This window comes from Lonchura striata, chromosome 1A (assembly GCF_050655825.1).
Source record: "Lonchura striata isolate lonStrDom1 chromosome 1A, ASM5065582v1, whole genome shotgun sequence".
NCBI classification, from domain to species: Eukaryota; Metazoa; Chordata; class Aves; order Passeriformes; family Estrildidae; genus Lonchura; species Lonchura striata.
In genome coordinates, this window is record NC_140741.1 from 27,273,006 (window position 1) to 27,296,072 (window position 23,067).

Sequence of the window (23,067 nt, forward strand, 5' to 3'; positions counted from 1 at the left end):
GAGGAATCCGGAGATGGGATGAAAGCACAGGGAAATTCAGGCCGGGTGTCCTAACAGAGCAGCTAAGGAGAAGGGGACCTCTTCAAGAGAAAAATCCCAGCACCTGAGTCATTTCAAACCAGCCCAAGTGAGGAAGGAGGAGCACAGCACGGCTGGCCATGGGCAGGGCTGTGCATGGGCTCTCAGGACTTTCCCAGCTTTGGTTGCTTCTCTCTGCAATCTCAGAACAAGTGTCCTGAAAAGGAAACTGGAGGCCCTGGAAATCCCGCTGTGCCCTGCAGTGAGCTAGTTTGACCTCTGCTTTTCATTCAGCTCACAAAAGAAAGAGAAAATGCTGTTCAAGAGGTGATTCCTTTTTTTTTTTTTTTTTTTTTTTACAATTTTAAATACAGTACTGAGTATAAATTAATCTTACATTAAAAAAGGCAAAAAAAAATTAAAATAAAATAAAACAAAACCTCACCATATTTACAAACCAAAAGAAACAGATTTTGGAACAGGGTAAGAAAGTGTCTTAAGACTTGAGGGCTTGGGGCTGGAGGGAGGGAGCAACGTGCTGCCTTGGCAGTGGTATGAGAAGTGCTCTGGGCTTGCAGGAGGTGAGGACTGGCTCCCTCCACAACTTGTAACAGCTCCCAGGCTGTGGCTTTGGCTACTTTCCCCATCTCCCTCCAGAGCTTTAACCCACAACAGGGGTGTGTGTGTGAGGGGAGAAGAGCCATTGCTCTGGGCAGGCATTTTCTTCATGTATGCAGCACCCAGCACAACACAATCCAAGACCCTGACTCCAAGGTGATGCTGGGAATTCCCATCATATGTAACAGTTCTGCTAATGGTTACTGACTATTACTTGTGCAAAATCAGCCCTTGCCCACACAGTCCTCCTCCCTCCTCAAAGACAGGCAGTGGTCCAGGAGGAACTCAGTTGTGCTCTGAGTCCTCCTCACTTAGAAGAGCTCATTTCTGTCTCAGAAACTGTGCCAACTGTGAAGACCATCCTCATTTCTTTCTCTATACCTACATAGAGCTATCCACATCACGATCAACTTCCAAGCTAAGTGGGTTAGGAACATTGGCAGGGAAAGATTAGTGGAGGTATAATATGTAGGACATCCAGGAAGGGGTTAAAAACCTCATGGGAATGACACGATACTACTTTCAAGACAACAGAGTAGGCAAGGACAGCTCACTGAGATTAAGTCATGCTTCTAAGTTTGGCTGTCCTTGGTCTTGCTGTGGTTCCACTTCACCTTCTGCAAGGAAGTTGTGCTGGGGAGGGAGGGTTGGTACAGAGTGAGAGAAAAGGGTAACAAGAAAGGGAGAGATCAGCTGATGCCCTCTGCCTGCCCCATCCCCAGCCTCGCAGGCACATTGCAGTAACAGTGTGCTTTTCTGCCAGCTCAGCGAAGCCGATGCATGCACGTGCCTCTGAGCTTCCTGCCACTGGGGAATGAAATCCGTTTAAGAACATATATATATATATATATATTTTATATATGTATGTATAAATACACATACACACGCACACACATGCACACGTATATATATATATACACACACACACACACACACACACACACACACACATATACGCACGCACACATCCAGAGTGAATTTAAAAAATAATTTGAGTCTGAGCCTGGAAAGTTGAATTCTCCACCAGCATGTGCAAAGATGGCTCTTCTTGGCAGGGGCCAGGGGTGTGGAGACGATTCTGCTGCCTTGTGCTTCTTGCCCACGATCCAAACACCTTCCAGTCAGCACCAGGAGCAGGGGAAAGAGGGAGTGGGGGAATGCATTTGGCTTCTTTGTTTTGTTTCTTTGCTTGTTTGTTGTGTTCCCCGAGATGTTGTATACCTTAGTGGTTTTGGTTTTTCTTTTTAAAAAAAAAATATACACACGCACATTAAAAATATATATCTGTCCAGGTAGGGTGATAAAAGTTCTTAGTGCATTTTCCATCATTGGTCTCCGCTCGCAATCTGAGATTTGCCTGTTGCCAAAAGGTAGGTCCAATGCAAGAGCAGATCTCAGCTGGGCCCTTCCAGCCTTACCAGAAGCATGAGGGAAAGGGAGAATATTCCCCTTCCAGCCTCTGTCCATCTGTTTTTCTCCTTCTCTCAGAAGAAACTGGACCCACTTTCCTTTTCACATTTTCCATCCTGTCCTTTGTGGCAGGGGAGGAATTGTCCTGTTCTCATCGCAAGTTGTAGCTGTTGGCATTCATGGTTTTATTTGTACTTTGTTCTTTTCTCATATATTATATATATGTAGGTCATCCTTGTCCTTTTGTGTGTGTGTGTGTGTGTGTGTAAAACTTTAAAATTATGCTAATAAATGAAAGGGAGGCTTTGGTGGGAGAAGGTCCACTGATGGAAAGGGAAGCACCAATTGCCGTCTGAATCAGACATCGAGGCAGATGGACGAAGAGGAAAAGTTATCATTCCAAGGACCCCATGGGGGCTATACAGCAAATATATTAAATAAACCTGGAAGTGAAACAAAATCAGACACAGCATTAGAATATGTAACCTTTTGCCCCCTGCAACTCCCCTCCTATCCCCTTTTTTCCTCTATTTGTGCCAAAGAGCCAGATTAGAAGCCTGGGAGGACCTTTGACCTCCTCAATTTTTTTCCCCTGAACAGCTTGAGCCAGAGCTGAGATTTGCATGGGTTTGCATAATGTCTACCCTGGGAACTTTAGGCTGGCCAGGAGAATCCTGGGATAATCAGAGCCCTTGTAGTGTCTAGCATGGGAATCCCAGTCTCAAGACACTGCTCGGTGCCCCTTGCCCCTAGCTCCTGAAATGCCACACAGAGAAGCCTGCTGTCCCCTCTCCTGGGGTGAGGGGAAGTGAATGTGAAGGGGTGGCCTGGGCTTACTAAGTGGCTGTAGCAGAGCTGGAACTGCTGAGCTGTGGGCCAGGGCTCTCCCTGTTAAGCAGGGTCACAATTCAGCTCCCACCAATCTGCGCCCTGACTACTCTTTCCCTCTTTTCTGCACCTCTTCTTCTCATGGGGAACCAAGGCTTAGCCTCCTTTAGCTTGTGCCAGTGAAATTCTTCTGATGATGAGGGAATTACTCCTGTTTACACAAGTCATGGAGAGAAGAATCAGACCCTGGCCTGAAAAAGTCCAGATCTCTTGCCAGAGATTCCAGTTCTCCTTTCCCCTAGTATGACCTTTCTCATGCACATAGGCTTCCCTATAGGAGAGCGATGAACCAGAAGTGTTGCTGCTCTTCAGTCCTTCTGCCGACTCATGTAACAAAATAAAATGAAAAGGGATCCCTAGAGCAGCATTAATTCTCTGTTTTCAATGGAGAACCAATAGAGAAACTAGAACAGTAGTTGCTCCACAGAAGAGATGAATTACCTGGACCCCGAGGGGATTTAGGCGTAGTGAGCAGTCAGGCTTGTTCTCTGACTGAAAGGGAGGCATAGAAAGGAGAGGGCGGGGCCTGAGAGCAAGGATGGCTGCAGCATGATCATTCCAACTCTGCAAAGTCGCAAAGAGCCTTAATTCCATAAATAGAATGCACATGTTGGCACCCAACCTAGTTCTTCCTCCTCCTTCAACCCAGGTTTTATCCTGCAGCAGCCCTAGACTGAACAAGTGGCCAGTGGTGTGGGAAAGGTCCCAAGATGCCGTCTCCCAGGAGGACATCTCTCCTGAATGCAAAAGCAGTTCACTGTTACCTGCCTTGTGCTCTCTCTCCCCTGCCAGCACTTCTATGCTATGAGGATTTCTTTCAGCACTTTCTTATCGTTGACATGCTTGTACTTCTTATGTTTCCTCTTCTGCGCCGGCGGCCGGCGTACTCGCCGCCTCTGTGAGACAGCGGCTGTGGTGAGCGCTGGGGACAAGCCTGCCAAAACAGAGGGGAGAGTGTCTGTACAGCCAGGGGCAGACGGCTCCTGTTGAAATATCCTTCTCCACACACCGTCAACAAAGAGCTCTGCAACAGCAGGGCCACAAGGCCTCTTTCTATTCTTCTGTTCCTTGTCCTCTGTTCTCCACAATCTCTGCCCTCTCCCTTTTCCCACCATGCCCTTCCCCTCACCTCTCACTTTCCCCTCCTTCTTTTCCCTCGGTTTCAGCACCTTCCTGGCAGGAAGACATCCTGGGAAAGGTCCCTCAGCTGCTATAAGCTAGCAAAGGGCCTTGGGATTGACTGGAGCTAAGCAGACTGAAACCAGTGGAGGTCTCTTTTCTCTCTCCCCAGCCCTCTTCTCACACCTCCCTTCATTCTAGTAATGCCAAGATCCTTACGTCTCTGTTCACGTGGCCCTGGACGGATGTTCCTGGGGGGTGGTCGGAACACGACTTCACACCGACACTGCACGTGGTCCTCCAAAGGCACAACGACTTTTGTGAATTTTGGCTTCCTCTGGACAAATTCGATCTTGTTCACCTATTTGCAAGAGGAAGGCAAGAAAAAGATTAGTATGGCTCTCACTCTGCAAAATTTGTCAGTGTCAGTGCACTTTACTCCTGGCTTTCTTCCTAGAGGGTCAGAAGGCAGCTTACAGAGCCCTGTTCAAACTCAGACTCAGGGGTGGTGTGTACGGGAGATAATTCTGAACATGGGAGATAATTCTGAACATGGCAGCAGAGCAGACCCAGACCAGGCAAGTTTGGATGTCTCTGGTTGGCTCCCCTGATCCTAACTATCGCCAGAGCTTAAGCAGGATGACTGATTGGTCAGAGACAGAAACATGGAACATGCAGGACATGCCAGCCTGTTTCTGACAGATGCTATGGCAGAGACCTGGGACAACCAGGATAATTCCCTCAGGAACCTACAGGAAGGGCAAAAGGAGAAGAACTCAGGCCTGAAGCAAGATATCGCAGCCTCACCAACTCTGCTGAGGCCTGTCTGAATTTGTCTCAAGCTCTTTAATAACTCACAGGGCTGAAGCCCTTGGCTCTTTGTAGGAAAGGCAGTGCTCTGGAAATTCCCCCGGACTCTCCACCAGTGCTGACTCAGAGGAAAGACTCATTGCTCCACATCCCACCACAAGGCACAAGCTTTTTAGAGGGTCCTCCCACTGCATCAGCAGCCAGGCCTGACCCCACTCAGCTTATCTAACAACTCTGCGGTCCCTGAAGTGCTCCACAGGCTATAAATACTCACTCTGCTGTGCATCTGGGATGGAATTCCTCTAAACCCACTGCCCCCAGCAGCATCCCTCAGCCAGCGCCAAAGCAGCCAGGCTGTTTATCTTTCCTTGAAAGCCCACTCCACACGCTTCAGACCACACGCTGCCTGCTAGACAAACACTTCCAGCCAAACAATAGAGAGACCTCTGTCCTCAAAGAAACCATTTCCAGGTCACTTTTTCAGGCTGGCTTTTGACCTCTCACTTGTTTTTTTCCAGAAAAACAACTCCTGCTCCCCCCCCCCCATTTTTTCCTCATTCAGCCTGGCTTTTCTGAGAAAGGAATTTCCTGATGAAAAGGGCTGTGTGTGAATACAATCTCTCCCAGCCAACCTCTGCTGCCTGCCTGGGGGAGTCTCTTATGGCTCAGGCAGAGGATTAGTATGGGATGAATATTATTTTTAAACAAACTGTCTAGGAGGAAGCTGTGAGGAGATCACTGGTAGCTGTGAAGGGAGGATCAGAGCAAGAGGTTAGCTGTCAGGTGTCTGCTGGCTGATGGAGCAGGTCAGGAGATAGCTGTGGGCTGAGAAAGAGAAGCTGTTCCAGTGCACATCTTGGGAGGAAGCCGCAGCAGCAGTGGGGGGATGGAGACTGACACTGCAAATCCTCCTCTTTTGCATCAAAACCAGTTCCCGCAATGGAAGCACCCTGTTTCTTCTGCTCTAACACAGCAGACAAGGCCGCCTCGAGGTGCTGTGGTGTGGAGGTGCAGATGGGGACAGTGCCCTGTAGCTCTGCCTGGTGACAGTCCCCAGCTGCTGGGCAGCACCAGCCCTTCCAGCAGCTGGCATGGAGGTCACCTAGGCCGGCGGCTGCAGCGCTGCGTGGCCAGCGCAGCAGGGACAGATGGCTGCATGAGCCCAGCACCCGAGACCCACCCGTGCTTGCCTTTGGGGCACAGGGATGGCGGTGGGCGGCAGGAGGAGGAAGCAGTGGCGGGCGCGTCCCTCACCTGGACGTGCCGGACACGGATCTGCGTGGGGCGGCACTGCACATTGCGGTTGTTGCAACACCCGGAGCAGCGCTGCACCTCCACGCAGGGCGGCCACACCACGAAGTTGGCGTTGGTGCTGTCCACCATGTTGCGGGAGATTTCAAAGACCACCTCCCGTGTCTTGCACTCCGCCAGGACAGCCGTCTCTGCTGCTGCCAGAGCATCTACGGAGGGCCAAGAGGGAAACAGGATGAAATGGGCTCTGCAGGTGTCACCAACCCGCCACAGCCACCTCTGCTGCAAGTGAAGGACCCCACAAGGCTCTCACGTGCACAAGAACACACAAATGCTCTTCTCTTTCTCTCACTCCTCCAGCTCTCTCCCTATACAGAGCCATGTGGAGGAGGCCCCAGTACAGTGATGCTTCCCACTGCAGCCCAGTGAGAAGGCCAAATGAGCACTGTTGGGATTTAAGGCAGAGCAGTGCACGGAAGTCCAGACTCCCTCTCCTGCTCTCCCAGGGTGAAGCACCCAGCTCCCACTCCAGGCCCAGACCCTCATTTCTATGCCTCCACGCGTTTAGGTGCACTATATCCTCTACCCCTACATTTGTATCTCAGACACATATCTGGACCACCCACAGCTGCTTCCCAACAATCACAAGGTGCAAGACCCCAAGCTCACCTAGGCTTCGTCGCTCTCGAGACAGGGCCACAGGGTTTTCATCAGGCTGAGATGCATTCAGGCTCAGGCTCGAGCTGTCCCGCTCTGCAAAGGGGAAGACATGACCTAATAGCACCAGGTAGAGGTGGGAGAAGACAGTAGGCACTTGTGCTGAGATCACCAGGAAAAATGCAGGGACATGAGATAAGCCACGGACCCAGGACCTCAGGCTAGGTATAAATCCACAAGCAGGGTCACAGCTGTTCTGGGACATGGACACCCTTTGCTCAGACTAGGCAGCTCAGAGCAACAGGCCTATCATGAAAGAGGCAACCCAGTCAGGTCTTGGAGGGGAAAACTCCAGCTCAAGAAAGATAAGGCTCGTGTCAGGACCTTCTGGTGTCAGAGAGGAGTTGCCTTTCTGGTGTCAGAGGGATTCAGATTGGTCAGCTGAGACCAGGATAACACCAAGGAGGATCAAAGACCAGATGGAGCAAGCAGAACACTTTGTATTTAACACTGAGGTGCCTTGCTGGGATGGCTTGGGAGAGTTGGGAGGTGAGAGGACAGGTGAAGGGGGGGATGGGTGGCAGGTGGGGTGCTTGCTTTCTCTTTCCTAGCTCACCTCAGCTGCTCTGGGTTAGAGAAGTTTTATGACAGAAGAACAGAAAAATAAAGTTAAAATTACTTTTCCTCTAGACTACTCGAAGGTAAGAGGCAGGATCTGGAGGTGGTTCAGTCGGCGATGGGAGAGGAAGACTGATAGCATTCAGGCCAGCCCTGAGTGGTTCCCTCCCACCCCACTGCTTTTTCCCATAGGAAGTGCTGAATAGAGAAATGCCCATAATCCCCATGGAGCACTCGAACACGCAGCCCCTCCTGAGCTCGGGACAATGGCTGCACTCGAAGATAGCTCCCACCCAGCCACAGCTCTTTCCTTCTCTAACCTGCTTTAGCAGCTGAAGGAAACTGAATGGACGTCAGCATCAAGGGAGCAATTTTCTTAAAGGGAATTAGGGGCCAGTGGAAGATCTCTGTTTATCAGATGTGTGGTGGAGCAGACTTCCCTTACCTATCATGTCCCATTCCTCTTCCTCAGCCCTGCCCTAGTGCATAAAGGGCCTTCTCATAAAGGGAAGCAGAGACTTTGCTCCCTGCTCAGGTCTCAAGCAGTTGCTGACAGATTTGGGGTGGGTGCACAGAGGCTGCATTCAGAAGGCAGGAATCATGTGCCTGTCAATGAGCAGTCAACATCTACGTGTGAGGTGGACAGACAGACACCCTTTAAAGTGGCTGGAAAGGTGTGATCAATTCTAGGCACCATTCGTCTTGCCCTCAGGCAAAGTCCCAAAATGAGAACTGGTGGATCACACTTTAGAAGGGCCTGTAATTCTCTTTGGGCTAGAGAAGATGTCTGGATGACTGGTTTACATGGGCAGCCACTGCTTTGTGGGCAACCACAATTAAGGAGATGACTCCCACTTGACACACTTCTGTTGCTGGGTTTGCAGTAGTGCCCAAGGTCAGGAGAGCACTACCTCAGCCCATCTGCCTCCTGGAGCTGCCTCATTCTGCCTCCTTGTGCAGTCAGTGGAGGGAGTCAGCTGTGACACACACAGGGTGCACAGACAGCACAGGGAATAGCTCCAGCCACTTTGGGATTATTTTGTGCACACACTAATTTGCTAATTCCTCACAGGGCAAGCGAATGTCAATGCTCCTCAGTCAGTACCTGGGAACATGGGGTGAAACAAAGAAATGGCTTCACAGCACCACTTTTCACTTCCCTGACCAGCCTTTCCTGACTGGGACCTGAAGTGAAACCAGTGACTCAAAGCTCTGCAACCTTCTCTCATACCCCTGGGCTTCTGAAGCCAACCAGATAAGCCCATTTTCTTTCTTAATCATGAGGCTGGTTAATAGCCGTGATAGAGATGTATCTGTTCATTAGACGCCGGCCCATGACAGATTGGATGCATTTTCTCAGCTGCTCATTGCCCACCCCTCCATCCTGTGGCATTTCATCAAATGAAGGTGAGGGCTGCCTTTGGTGAACAAGTTGAGTTGATGAGAGGAGAGAAATGGGGGCAAAAAAATAGCAACAACTGTTGACTCAAAACAAATCAGTTGAGAATCACATCCCTCCCTCCTCTAGGTTGTCCTTCTACACCCTGGATCAGTACTGAAGACATTTGGGGTAGGGGGTACCAGCCTGGGACAATCCAGCAGGGCTAATTTTGGAAGTTGCCCCATTGTGTGGCTTGTGGACAAGGAGGAGGGAACTGGTGAGGGCAGGGAGTGGCCCTGGCAGAGGTGGGGAGCCTCGTCGCCTCTTTCTAAGACAAACAATAGCTGAACGCAGCTGGTGCCCTCCCCCTCGCTTTCCCCCCCTGCCCCTCCAGGGCCGTTTTGAAAGGCAGCGGGAATGCTTTTGAGACTGCGCCAGTGGTTGGACTGGCATAGGAAACAAAAGCAGGAAATTCTGTTCCCCCGTAGATAGTGTCTCGGCAAGGATTACAAAGCTCAAAACAGACAAAACACGAGAGAGAAGTCGAGCTGGGGGGGCTGGGGGACGACGGGCGGGAGCAGGGTTAGAATAGAAAGGAATTTGCTCTGAAGAGACCGTTTATAAATAAATTCCTGGGCCAGCCCAGCCGCCGTGGCGCGTGCTCCAGTTCCCACACGTGCCGACCCCTCCACGCTTCGCCGCTCCTGCTGCTCGGTGCAGGCAGCCCTGGCCAAGTGACCCCGAGGCCCTGCAGCCCCCGGAGCTCTTATCTGCAGGCAGGAGGTGAAACGACGCTACCCTGACTTAGCCCCTGCCCCGTCGCTCGCCCACGGACACGTGCTCTGCTCCTCTCATCCTAAGGGCCTCTGGGAGCCCGCGGCCTTTTGTGGAATGCCAAACCTGGAAACCCACTCGGCCCTTTCCTCCTCTCTCACCGTATTTCCACCTCCCATTTTGCAGCTTCCTAAACTGATCCCCTTGTCCAGTTCAAGCCCTGCTGACTGAGCATCTCGCAGGGTGAAGAATGGGGATCTCAGTTCCTTGCACTCACCTTGCCCATATCCTACCATTTTTGGAAGCCAGTGTCCAGACAGTTAGGAGATCTAAAAAAGCATCTAGTTGCCTCTAACTCCCATAAGTTTCAGGGGGACTAAGTTTGTAAACAGCCACGTCTTGGCTCCTGAGTGGTTCCTATATTTATAATGAAGTCTCTTGATAGTGTGCCTGCTGAAAAAGAGAATATCCCCTCCCAGCCCCCCCAAAGACTTAATTAAAAATAGAGGAGTGTTTGGTGAAGAGGAGATTTACCTACGGAGTCTATCTGCAGGGCACGCTGGAGGTCACTGATGGAGCGCACTGAGCTGCCACCCAAAATCTCATAAATGTCTTCAGGTATGGGGTCCCCCTGCCAGACAACAAAAATACAAGAAAGGGAGAAACATGCATTAGAGAGATCATCTGCAAATACTGGCTGTGTCACAGAGCAGGAGCAGGAAATCAAGCATGGGGGAGACACGACAGAACCAGCAAAATGCAAAGACGTGCATTGTCTTGCATTTGCTTTGAAACCTTGAGGGCTTTCTTCTTCATGAAGACATGAAAACTAAGCAAAAGCAAGAGAGACCCTCTTGCAGGCTCTCACAAAGCTGTCAGAAGACTAAAAAAGCAAAAAAATACCCGGGCTGTGCAGCAGAGCCCTGGACACTATGCAAGCAGCCAGCAAAGCTTCCTTCTCCGGTGGTGTATGACTTCTCCAGGTGGCTTCTCATTCCTGCTGCCTGCAGTAAAGGCGTTTTAACAGACTTCCCTTACACTATCAGATAAAACCTTCCTAATATTTCCCTCCGTTATGAAACTCCTTCACGGGCTTTGTCAGTTATCATGTGTGTGTGCGTGTGCGAGCGCGTGTGTTTTCAAACCACAGAGGCCCAATAATATACATCATTTGCATACTCTTTTTTAAGCAAAAAAAAAAGGCTGGGGGTGGAGATGGAGATTGACCTTCGCGGCTGAGGCTGCCCCAGCGTGAGCCCGCGGTGAAATGACAAAAGCTGCAGGGAGGTGATGGGCTGAGGAGCTGATTTGGAGGAAGAAACATATGGAGTTTGGATGTCATTGCACGCCAGCATGAAAAAAACTCAAGTAAGAGCAGGTTTAGCAACATCAGACAATGGGCCAAATACAGGCAGGTGCAATGCCATCAGTCTCTTGGGAATTTTACTCTGGCACTAGGCTAGAAGTGGGCCCCAGTGACAGCACTTAATAAGAGTACAAAGGAGTGGTGTGGGAAAGCAAATGCTGATTAAAACATACTTCCGAAAGTCTAGAAAAAGAGACAGAGGAAAGTACTGGCCGAAGTGTTTGCTTAGCTCCCAGCTCTCTTCTTTCAGTGGTACTCAAGCGGAAAAGCTGCTCTTTCAGCTGGGTGCTGGACGATGTCTGAGGCACAGCCCTCCACATGTCCCTGTAACTGAGAGGGGAGCTTGGCTTGTGTTTCTGTGAAACACAGGGATTTTCGTGTGGGTTTTTATGGACAGTTGGTGGCATGTGTGTGGTCCTCCTACTGCACAGCTATTCCCTCCATGCCTGCATTCAGTGCAGAATATTTTCCTTCCATTCACAGCAGAGAAAAGCCACCAGGCAGGTGGCTAAACGTTGGCTTTAAACTTTGAGAGCTTTGGCCCAAACCTGCAGCCACTTTTGGATGGCTGCTTGAGCCTGGCACTCTCTCACACGTGCCTGTCTCTGACCACCCACCATTTGCTTCCATAGTAGGACAACAGGAGTGCTCCCTCCTCAGCCCTGCCAGACCACCCTCTAATACTATAACTTTAACTGGGATGCAGTGATGTGAAGGTTGCTGCAGCCCGAGGAGGCTCAGAAACCTCCTGAAGAGAGCTGCAGAGCAGACAACATCAGTGTCCTAAACCTCCACAGCCAGACCCACCAGATAGCTTCAGTCAGACCGAGCTTTCCTGCCCGGCTCCATCCCTGTCACTGCCACATCTCACCACAGATCTGGCTGTCTGCCTGCAGCAAAACGCAGATATTACATCCCCAGACATTACTTCCTCAGTCTCTGAGGGAGGGGGAAGCAGCATCAGTGATGAATGCACAGCAAGAGAGAGACTTGTATAATTCAGGGATCACTGAATAGCTGTGAAATGAAGATGCCTTCTGACATCTCCTGCTGTGTGAGGAAGAGAGGGACCAACAGCCCAGTGCTGGAGAGGCTCTGCAGCACTTCCCTGCCTTGTGCCACACACATTTACTGGAAGAGGGATCATTTGAAATTCCCAGTACTTGCAGTCAGAGCTCAGTGCTGGGTGGTGAAATTGCAGGCTTTCAATGTTTGCACCTGTCAGCCAAATGCGTTTGTGTACAAATGCTGCTCTGCACGGATGCCTCTGGACCTTCCTGACACTTAATACATGTAGGAAATGGAACTTTATTTTAAACTCTGGCACTTGCTGGGGGGAGAGCGTGGGCAGGTGTTACGAGACTCAGACTCTGCGACTTTGGAAGCGAGCTGGGAGGTGTCACCTTGCTAACTGAGCAGGAGGAGCAGATATGAATCAGGGACTGAAAATGCAGGCCCTCAGGAGCCATACTTCTGGTGACTGCCTGTAGCAGTAAGCTCCACTCCCTGCTCAGAGCAGCAGTTTTAGATGCCAATTTTTTCTTTTTGCAGATACTACCGGCATGGCTATGGTGTAACACCAGCCCACATAGCTCATAATCCTGTCCTCCACCCCCATTTTTTGTAAGGCAGCTCTGCCAGTGACAACTGCAAGCCTGTGAAGTTCCTTACTTTACCCTTGTAAACTAAGGCCAAGGCTGGCCTAAGAGCTGCTACAAACCTGAGCTGCATGCCTTGTCCTTGCTCCCTCTGGGGTCTGTCACTGGGAACAGCCATGCCTCTGGCCCCCACCCCAGCCCTGTGCCTGGGAAGCTCTAAGATGGAGCACTGCACACATCCACACTCCGGGCACTTGTGGGATGAGACACAGGGAAGCAGAGGTCCATCAATCACCTCCACCTAATCCCATGGGGACAGAAGGTAGAGGTGGGATCCCCAAGAGACCAGTCCAAGCAGCTGGTGCTTTTCCTGCTCAGCAGCTCCTCTGGAGTTATTTGTCTAACACAGGTTAACAATCTCCTTTTTTAACTGTGCGGCAGATCAAAGAAGACTTTTGTCTCAATGGACTCTTGGCTGGCTGTCAAGTGCCCCAAGGCCTGGCCTCGTATTCCTGCGAGGCCCTGAATTCTTAGAAGAAAGTTTATTCTTCCCTCCCTCCTTCTGCTCCCCAGTTCCTGACTCTGACTCTCCCCTAGGTTGCAAGGGCACCCCCCAATCTGCCAACTCCTTGGCAGGGATGTACACTTCCCTTTCTTGTGCTGGTTGCTGGTGCTTGAGGGGCCATGGCACATCTGACAGAAGGCAGCAAAGCAACTGCACTGTGGCTGTTGTACTGGGGCCTCTCAGCACATCAGCTTTGCTTCCCTCCTCCCAGATGTCCAGCAGCACTATTTGGCCACTGTATATAAATGCAGGTGCAGCAGTTCCCCTGTTCCTGCTCCCCACATATGCACTTTCCCAAAATCTGCCTCCTCCCTAGCCCCACCACCTCTTGCTCTGGAGTTTTTCCCCCAGCTTAGGCTTTTGAGCACCAGGGATGCTGAAAGGTCTCCTTGCCATCAGAAGCTGCCTAGTTGGTGCAGGGAATACGAAGTCTTGTGGTCTGCACCCTCTGGCAAGAGTTTCACAGTCTTGCCTGAAGGTGTGTCTCTTGGTAGGTACAGAGGAGGAGGAGGGAGCAAAGACTGTGCAACCAGCAGGGAAGGCAGTCCCACAGGGCTCAAATAAAACAGACAAGGACATTCCCGAGGTGAGGACTCCTTCAGCTGCTTTTTCCAAGTCAGTGTGACTGCACATGGAAGAACAGAATGGTGTCAGCAGCACCACTTTGTGAAGGGCAGGGAACCACCCACATATTCACTCCTCTGCCCAGGAGAGGAGGACTTTCTGAACACCTCCACACCGACCATGGCAAGGAATCTTGGCAGCAGGGTCTTGAGTGATCAGCCAGGCAAAACCCACAAACAAACAGCATTTTTTAATTCCCTCTGAAGCTAATGCATGGACCCTGAGGGGAGACTCCACCGCATTCCCTGGCAGAGGGCAAGACCAGCAGCACCTGCCACCAGCACTCCCCGGCACAAGGCTTCCACCCTTCCAGCACCACTCCTGGCTACAGGGGGACCCTGACAAATTCCTGCCAGAGTACTCTGCAGCAGGTACAACCCTCTTCACATGAACCCCTTCCACTTGGAATTGTGGCTTATGTTTCCCCCTCCTTAAAATAATTAAACGTTTGATCTAGTCCGTGTTCCTAAAATACAGCCAGACCTACCCACCCTTTTCCATTTCAAGGGGGACTCCACTGCTCCTCCACACTCCCCCCACATCTCCCCTGCGCGGGCTGGAGGCATGTCCACTCCTGGGGCTGGTTGTGTGCCAGCAGCACTGGAAACAGCACAGGAGCCCTGTCATTCCCTCCTGCTGCTGCACATCAGCTGACAGTGAGAGGGAGGCAGGGACGACTGGCTCCTTCCACAAGCTCACCCCAGACGTGTCATCCATCCCAGCTTCCACTGCTTTGTCCTTGTCACTGCCTCGTGCTAGGAAGACTAGGGAAGAGCACCGGAGCCTTGCAGCAGGAAGATGCAGTGGGAAGCTGGGTCGAGGCTATAAGCAAGCGCCCAGCCGCACCCCATTCCTTGGGAATTCCAGAAAGCGCTGCCAGTGGGGCTTCACCCCGGCACAACCACGGCTGGCTCAGCCCATCTCTGTAAATGTTGCAAGGCAACTATTACAGCCCGTGGGGCAAATGCAAATAGGTTTAGCATCCTCGCTTCCCAACTGGCAAATACCTTCCCGCTGAGGCTTGTACTCCCTCCGGCTGGAAGAGCTCCAGGGCCCTCCAGCTCCAAATGGGTGTGATCAAAGAGGGAGAGGGACTCAGGAGGCTCCATCTTTTTGCTCAGGGCCTCTGCTGATCTGGGTAGCTACTGCTCCTCATGCACTTTCTCTGGCATGGCTGGGGAGGAGCTGCAAGTCCTATTCAGAGGATGACTCTGGTTCAGCAGCCTGGTGGGAGCTGTGCTGTCTGTGCCTGCTGCAGAGGGGGCAACATACCACCCTCAAAGTAACTGTGAGCACTGGCTGCAGGCTGAAGCATCTACCCAAGCAGAAATGTTCTTGTTTCTCCTGTCATACAGTCACAAATATCACAATTCCTCCCATGAAACCTCGGGCCAGAATTACCAAACTCTACTAGGCTGTCATAGTGCTGTGCAGAATTTCAATCTGATTATGGCAACTGAGTAACAGCTCCTTGGGATCAGAACTTCCATCTTCACTTTTCCCCAGTACCAACCCTAGCTAGATGTTTCATGCTGCATGGGAGAAAGAGATCTGAGCCATCCACAGAGGAAATACCATCCTCTGCCTAAAACAAGCATGACCACTGGGTAGCCCACAGCTCTGTTTCCTTTTGCAGCTTGGGCAAGGGCAAAATGGGCCCACAGCAAGGTGATGTGATGCATTGCACTTAGCCTCTTCTTTGCCATCTCACAAGGGGTGCACCCACTTACCCAGCCCAAAAATGAGGAAGGAAAAGAGAAAAATCATGCAAAGAAGGGAAAGTTTTGGTGGAAGGCTATTTCCTGCCCCTGACAATCAAGCTGCAGATCCAACCCATAGTTTTGCCATCTTGGGTAGAGCTGAAGTGGGAACACGGCACTGTGTGGGAATGTTAGGGGCTTTCTGATCCCCTCAATTTACATGCAATCAAATTATGAAATGTGACAGCAGAGGTCAAAGGATCTGAGGGTTTGGGGCTCCTTTTCCTCAACCAGGGCTGGGGATGAGGCTTCAATTTCCACATAGGGAAACCGAAGTGGGTTGGTGTGTTTGTTTAAATCCACCACCTGGCCCTTGCCCTCTGCTCATCTTCCTGAGCAGCCCATTCAGGACCGCAGGGTATGATGCTTGCGTGACCGTGGAAGCCCAGCACACAGTTACCTCCTGCCCCTTCCCCTGGCTGGGCACACACCTTGCTGAATGACTGTACCACTCGGTGTAGGTGTCGATGCTGTGTCTCTACTCACACCATCCCCTTCCTCCCCCTTTCCAAAGCCCCACGCCCTTTCTGCACTGCCCCCCCTGGCAATGCCAGGGTGGATTTCACACTGTGCGCTATTCCAGAGGTGTCAAGAGGGCCCCGGTTCCTGCTGTACCCGCACTGCCGTGATGCCAAAACCACGGGGTGGGGTGAGAGGCTTGAGGGAGCCAGCACCCGCCCCAGGGTGACAGCCCTGGGCGAGGCAGGGCAGGAAGCTGTGGCTTCCCCGGAGCTCGCCAGCAGCATCCCTGCTCCCACATTAACCGGAGCCACTTCAGCTTGGTCTCCCCTGCCCCTGGCAGCTGGGGACAGTCACGGGGGTGGGTGCATTCCCAGGCGAGACCCCCTCGGCGGGCCCGTCCCGACGGGAGCACCCGCTCCAGAGGGATGCCCGCTGCAGAGGTATGTTCATTCCAGAGGGGTGTTCATTCCAGAGGGGTGCCCGCTCCAGCGGGCGCTGCCCTCCGGGAGGGGCGGCGGTCGCTGTCCGCCCTGAGCGCGGCCGGGCCCCGCGGCAGCCCTGCCCGCGGAGCTTCCCGGGACCGCGCCCCCGCCGCTCCGCGCCGCGCCCCGGCCGCCCGGGCTGCGCCGCCGCACCTGCGGGCCGGAGCCGCGGCCGGCCGCGCTCCCCAGCGCGGGGCTGGCAGCTCGGCAGCGCTGCCCGCGGCCGAAACTCACCTCCATGCGGGCCAGGGGCAGCGAGAGCATGAACGCGAAGACCACGCCGAAATTCATCCCGACTCCAGGCCCCGCCGGCTGCGGGCACATGGACGGCGAGCCCCGGGAGGGAAGCGCTTCCCGCACACAGCCCCGCGGCCGCCCGGCCTCAGGCATCGAGGGCGCTGCCCGTTCCCATGTCCCTGCGAGCCGGGAGGATGTGGGAGAGTCGCAGGAGCCCTTGGAAGAGGACGTGGAGGTGGTGGTTGTGGTGAGGGGAGACAGAAGTAATTCTCGGTGACTTGCCTGCCTCTGCGCTATCTCATAAGTCCGGTGGGAAAAAAATGCAGTCCCTCGGAATTATACACATCCAGAGTCTGGGTCCCCCTTGCCGCAAGGGATGCTTCAGTGGTACCTTTGGCTAGGTGGTCGGCATACTATTCTTCCTGTTGATTTTCTTCGTTTTTTAAAAAAATGTGTATCGGTAAAAGCTTTTACATGCAGGTAACAATGTCTCAATGTTCTTAGAAGAAGGTGCACAGATTAGAAACTAAAAGAAAAAAAAACTTTTCCAAAGTTTGGTGTGAAATCCAAATAATGAAATCTTCTTCCTTAAGTTGTCCTCTTCTTAAAACGCTCCTTTCCTTCCTTTTTGCCACTTGCTTTTTAGAGAAAAGTTGCCAGTGTACACTGAAATTCTTCCCCTTACATTAGACTCTGGCTCGGGTGCCTTCTCGTTCCAAGTGTTGGCAGTTTGCTTGGACGGGATGTTTGCTTGGGTTTGGAGACAGGTGAGAGCAAATGTTTTCGCTCTGGGTTGCGAGTGTGTGTTTGTATGCGTGCGCTGAGCCTTGACAAGCCTCAAAGTGGAGCCACTGATGCTGCCTCCCGCAATCTGTTGCAACAAGAAAGGAAAAACAAACAAAAAAAATGCAGAAAAGGTAAAATTGCAGGAGAGGCGAGTGAGCCGGATCTTTATTTTCTGCGAGCTGCAGGAGAGACTAAGCTGGCACTCGGGGCTGCTCCTTTTATGAAGGAGAGGAGATGGGTGGAGCATAACTTGCCATCCTCCTCTTGGCTGGGTATCAAGGAACAAATCTAGTGAGGGAGTAGCAGTTCATTGCTGACAAAATAAAAAGTGTGTTAATTTAAATGATAAATTAATTAAAAATGACTAATGCTGCAGCAACCTGTATAATGTGGCTTTAATATCGCGTGAGGAATGGGGACAGAAATTCCTGCCTCCTCGGCAAGAGATAAGAAGAGAGGAGTTCCCGGCACGGTAGTTTGTTGTTTTTTTTTGGCCCCAGGTTCTCGCTGTTTCAGTCTGGAGCCCATTTCTCTAAGATCCACTCTTTGCCTTCCCTGCCCTGCTACACCACTAGCTCCAGGGAGAGAGATTACTTTAATTTAATATCTTGCATCTCTTTGTGTGCAGGGGAAAAAAAGAAGCCAGAGAAATTTACATGTTGCTATAAGACAATCTGGTGTTGCTCGTGGCACCCGGAGGTATTTTGCTGCATGATTATCTCCACGATGTAATAAACATCTGAAGGGAAATTAAGCCAGCAGATATTTGCTGTGGGGGGAGAGGGATGGGGAGGGGAAGGCTGCTAACAGGTGAGTTCAAGAAAGAGTCATATCCTATTGAAAAAACACCCTCTCACGTACATACGAGTGATCTCCCGGCGCCGATTCATACACTCGCAAAGCACACTCCAGGCACGACCAGGAGGGATCTCTGCACCATCTTTGTGCAGGCTCGTATCCACCGATACATTCCTGCACCGTCATGCACCGCAGGCGCTCGGCAGGCGTTCGCTCTGAATCCCAAGCATCCCCCCTGCTTTTCCTATGCTACGCACACGCTTCTGTTCGAGCCGCTCGCATGCACAGCTACGTGCAAATTTTGTCTCATTCACACATCCCTGGGCATCCATGTGTTCTCCTTCACTCTCCCCCTCTCTCTTCCTTTCTCACATACATACACCCACTGGCATACCAGTGGCCTCATCTCACAGCATCACACATGCTCCCTTAGACTGTCTGGGTGCCTGTAAGTCTCCTGCAGCCAACCCTCTCTAAAACACACGGTCTCGCACCAGCACCCCCATTTGCACCATCCAAAGTGTCCAAGTGCAGGAGGAGCAGCCACTGAAATTGAGTGAGCAGCCGGCAGCCCCCCAAATGCTCCTCTGCATCAAGCACCTGATAGCACATCCCAGCTTGGCTAGTTATGCCCCTGAACTTGATTTTGGTCACATGGATGTGGGTGTTGGTCAGGAAGCGCAGGGACAGGAGGAATACTGGGGATCCTCCATATAGCTAGCTTAAAATAGCCTGGGTCATCTGGGGTAGTGTATCAAGGTGCTCTTGGGTCATAAGGGGTCACGTTCATTCACCATAACCCAGTAGAAGAGTGGGCAGATTTCTCCACATTTGGGGATTTGGCCAGAGCCATGTCAGCTCCGAAGCCCAGGCCATTTGAGGTGCATGAGTGTAGGGATAAGGAGGGTCCTGGGAGTCCCTCAAACCAAGTCTCAAGTGGCTCGGTACCAATATTGGAGCTCAGGGGGGAGGAAGTAGAAATGCAAGGCATACCTTTGCTCATTTCCACCGCCAGAGATCATAACAAGACTTTATCTTAGATGCTCCAGCCATGATAGCCCTGTCCCACCCCAAATTCCTCAGGACGCTCTTAGAATTCTCCTCATTCTCTACCCTGGCCCGCCAGCAGCGTACCAGCCATTTCAAGTGATGATAATGGAGCTGCAGCCCTGATGTCCACCTGGGTCCTGAAACACCTTTTGAAATCTGTAGAGGTCTTAAAAAAAAAAAGAATTTTAAAAGGGCCTCGGTCCTTTCCACCTCTTTCCAGATGGCACCAGCCAAAGAAATGCTGTAGCTTTGGGATCCTTAGCAGTCAGCAGGGGAAAAGGTGAGGATTTGAGAAGTACTTCTATCTCTGTAGAGAGCTCTGGGGACAGCTGGGTCCTGAATTTCCATGATCCCTTTACGTATTTAAGATTCTCAAGGGGTCAGTGGAGGCCCAGATGCCTTTTGAGGATCTCTGCCCTCAAATAAGCTGGCGTGGCTCCACCACCTTCACACCACCTGTGTGGGGAGTTCCCCACGCTGTAGTGGCTTCCTGGCCAGGACAGAACAGCCTGCGTGTGGGAGGGCTGATCAAATTCCTCAGCAGGGAGAAATATTGCTGCCAGAGAGGAGAAGGTCTCAGCAGAAAGCTAGCAGGGACTGCTGCAAATTTCTTGCTTGGTAGCAACAAGAACTGCTGCAGGACCTGATTTTGGGGGAGATATGGGTGGTGTGGTTTTTGTTTTTTGGTTTTGTTTTGAATATCCGGTTCTATTACATGCTAGATGGGATAGAAATAGAGTTATTTGTTTTCATGTGGATGATGCTGGGCAGTTTTTAGAAGCTCGACATCAGAAACAAAAAGCTAATCCCTGTTGAACCTCCAGACGGCAAGGAAGAGGATGTTTGGAATTTGACTAATCATCTACCTATGACCCTGCCTGGAAATAGAGCAAAGTGATACTCAAGCTGCTCAGGCTTCAGTGTTTTTTCTGTTTTATAAGACAGGGATAGATTTTCCCTAGTGATGTCTTCAGACTGTCTGGGTAGGTCTCACTGGCACTGAGTTTGATAGGAGTGTGTGCACCTAAAACTGCTGTGCCTCGAGCCTGCTGGGGGCTCCTTTGACTCTCTTACTTCTGTGAAATTAGTTTGACATCTGTCCCACAAACCCCTAAAACTAATGGGAATAACTGGATCTCCCTCTCACCTGGACTGCGGGGTAGGCATGCAGGCCTGCAGGTCTATTGGTGTCCCAGATGTCACAGGATAAGAGTTTGAAACCACCATGACATATATTGGGAAGGTATTTTGAGGGAAGCATCTGGACCATAAAAATGTCCCATTAGAGCATCACAACTTGACAAGATCTGGTTGCAACTGTGCTAGCTGGCAATGGCCCTGCAGAGAAACCACAACAAAACAAGATTTCCTAAGAGCCTGCACCAGGATTTCTTATTAAAACGCTTTCACCACCATTACAGCTCTCAAACCTGCAAACTGCTGAACTCATCTCCCTGGTTATTCTCTTATCACTAGGGAGGAGAGCAACACGTGTCTGAGGACAATAGGCAGTTCCTTGCTGCAAAACTGCTCTCCCCTCATCTCGTGTTGATGGAAAAAATGATCGTACTAGCCACCATCCACAGCAGCATGAAGTGAGGGGTGATATTTTTTTTTATTATATTTTTTTTTTTCAGAGGGGGTAGGTAGTGAATTATGAAACAACAGGAAGAAAAACAGGGCTTACAATGGAAAGCAAGACTCAGTCTGAACAGCTGAGGTGTCTCAGCCTCTCCATGATGAATCCTATTTTGAAAACAATCAATGGAAAGAAATGAGGAGGTGTTGACAGCCAACGTGTAGTCAGCCCGCCCACTCAAGGTGTCTAACTTAGGTGCTGTGCTGCTCCGGTCTCTAAGTTCAGAAGGATGAGCAATCCCGGCGCCTACGCCGGGGGGCTGCCGCAGCCGTCAATGGAGGGGAGACGCCGCGGCACGAAACGAGGCACCGGGAGTGAGTTTTACACCTCGTTTACACCCGGAGATCCGTTCCGTGGGCGAGCTGGTTTTACACCAGAGTCGCCGGCTGAATGGGGTTTATCCCGACTATCGCAGGTGATAAGAACAAGGTTACTGTGCGTAGCTCACGCTGTGTTTTACAGCATTTACAGCCCCCAGAGGTGCTGACATGCCCGACTTCCTAAGGACTGAGTTCAGTTTAATGGAGGAAGAAGGAGGAAAGAAGAGAGACCAAAGGAAGGAGACAGAGAGCCAAGGAGCTCGGTGTTTGTATTCGGGGCTGGAGAAAGGCAGAGCCTCAGGGTACCCAGGGCTTGCATAATTTCCCTTCCTGCCCCTGGCACTGGCAGAGAAAATGCTTTCCAAGGATGAGTAAAGCCCTGACAGAGCCAGCGGCTCCAGGGGAAAGGGAAGGTGTCACCTGGGGAGCAGGCGTTTGATGGGACCTGCCAGGCTTTCCCTGGGAACCACCCCCTCTGCCTGTCTCTCTCCGTCAGAGGGATTCCCCCAGCCCCTCACCACCTCCTTCATCTCACCCATTCCTGGCAGGAACCTGGCAGAGAGGAGAGGATGGGGAAGGGGGACGAGCACGCAGACACATGCAGAGGGTAGAGCCCAGCCCTGACAACGGCAGAGAGGGAGAGGGCTCCTGTCGGCTGTGCCTTCTTGCCCCGTGCTTTGAGATGAAGGAGAAGGCAAAGGCATTTCACATCTCTGCGGATGTGCAGCTCGAGCAGGATTCAAAGAGAAAAGGCAAGGCTGGGGGGCACCGATTTCTCAGCACTTTCCCGTGTGCACACACGTTCCTGCATCAAGTGGGGAGGAGGGGATGCAGCTTTCTCTGATCATACTGCCATATATTTCTCCCCCACCCCAACCCCCAAGTTTAGGGTAGAAGGGAACAATTTCCTTACACTGGCAGCCATCCATTATGTCTATGGATCTGCTCCCCACCCCATTCCCCCTCTCTTTCCTGTTTTGATGAAAGGAAAAAATGTTCTGCTTTCCTTCTTTATTTTTCCAGACTGGTGAATAGCACTCGAAAGGAATTTCTCTCCCTCCCCCCTTCCCCTCTCCCAGTATAATAAATATATACGTATGTGTGTGTGAATACACCACACATCGCAGGTCATCTGTTGTTTTTCAAAAGGCATATACTATTTTTGTTTCCAAATTGATTAGGTGGGCAGTGGTCCCCCTTTCCACTGACACCACCCCAAACACTGCTTCCCCTGCCCTCGCCCTCTGCCACTCACCATGTCCCCATCCTTTGCCCCAGGGTCCGCAGCGAGCGGTGGTGGCGGTGGCAGCAGCGAGAAGGAAGCTTTGCTGAGCTGGAGTAAAAATAGCCCCAGCAGTTACTCAGCTCAGAACGTAACATGACTCATGTGAAACGAAGATGAGGGTCGAAAACCAAAAGCAAGCGGCTCCCCCCTCCCCTGGCCCCCGCCACCTGCTGTTGCTGCTCACGTCACAGAGCAAAACCCACTCAAAGTGCTCCTCGCTGGGGGTCAGGGCATCAGCCAAGATGGAAAGCCCCGCTTGTGCTACCTGCAAGAACTGGTCCTCTTGCCCGCACCCATCTGGTGGCACTGACACCCGCAGCAGGCGGATTTGGTGATGCTGCAGCTGACTTTCAGCTCATTTAACCTCCCTTAAGCTGCGGGCCCTGAGCAGAAGTGACATCCCACCGACACAGCAGGACCCAAACACGTCTCAGCGGCACCCTTGTACCAGCAGCACAACAGCATAAATGTGGCCAGGCGCCGCAGCTGGCTGTGCCTGCCGTGGCCTGAGCCTGGAGAGACCGGCGAGGCTGTGCCCACCCGTAGCCCAC

The 23,067-nt window shown here is 51.7% G+C and overlaps 1 protein-coding gene across 4 annotated transcripts; it reads right to left on the reverse strand.

Moving 5' to 3' along the window:
- Window positions 1–337: 337 nt before the first annotated feature.
- Window positions 338–22,642, reverse strand: PDGFB (platelet derived growth factor subunit B). 4 transcript variants are annotated; one of them, XM_085569394.1, is made up of 9 exons: window positions 22,487–22,634; window positions 20,420–20,610; window positions 16,636–17,509; window positions 10,079–10,175; window positions 6,784–6,867; window positions 6,118–6,323; window positions 4,273–4,414; window positions 3,699–3,868; window positions 338–2,489 (listed from the first exon to the last, which is right to left on the reverse strand). In XM_085569394.1, the coding sequence occupies exons 3-8, from the start codon at window positions 16,789–16,791 to the stop codon at window positions 3,732–3,734; spliced, it is 822 nt and encodes a 273-aa protein (XP_085425520.1). In that variant the 5' UTR covers window positions 16,792–17,509; window positions 20,420–20,610; window positions 22,487–22,634; the 3' UTR covers window positions 338–2,489; window positions 3,699–3,731. The 4 variants fall into 4 exon arrangements, with proteins under 4 accessions (XP_085425520.1, XP_021409693.1, XP_021409694.1 ...); XM_021554018.4 differs by lacking the exon at window positions 20,420–20,610 and having other exon boundaries at window positions 22,487–22,642; XM_021554019.3 differs by lacking the exons at window positions 20,420–20,610; window positions 22,487–22,634 and having other exon boundaries at window positions 3,703–3,868; window positions 16,636–20,382.
- Between the last annotated feature and the right edge of the window lie 425 nt (window positions 22,643–23,067).

Excerpts from the sequence above, each read along its gene's own strand:
- PDGFB (XM_021554018.4), bottom strand. The coding sequence starts at position 16,791 with ATGCCTGAGGCCGGGCGGCCGCGGGGCTGTGTGCGGGAAGCGCTTCCC. Across the intron at positions 6,324-6,783 it reads TCGAGAGCGACGAAGCCTAG|ATGCTCTGGCAGCAGCAGAG; the intron begins GTGAGCTTGGGG and ends GGCCCTCCGTAG. Across the intron at positions 4,415-6,117 it reads TCCGTGTCCGGCACGTCCAG|GTGAACAAGATCGAATTTGT; the intron begins GTGAGGGACGCG and ends TCTTGCAAATAG.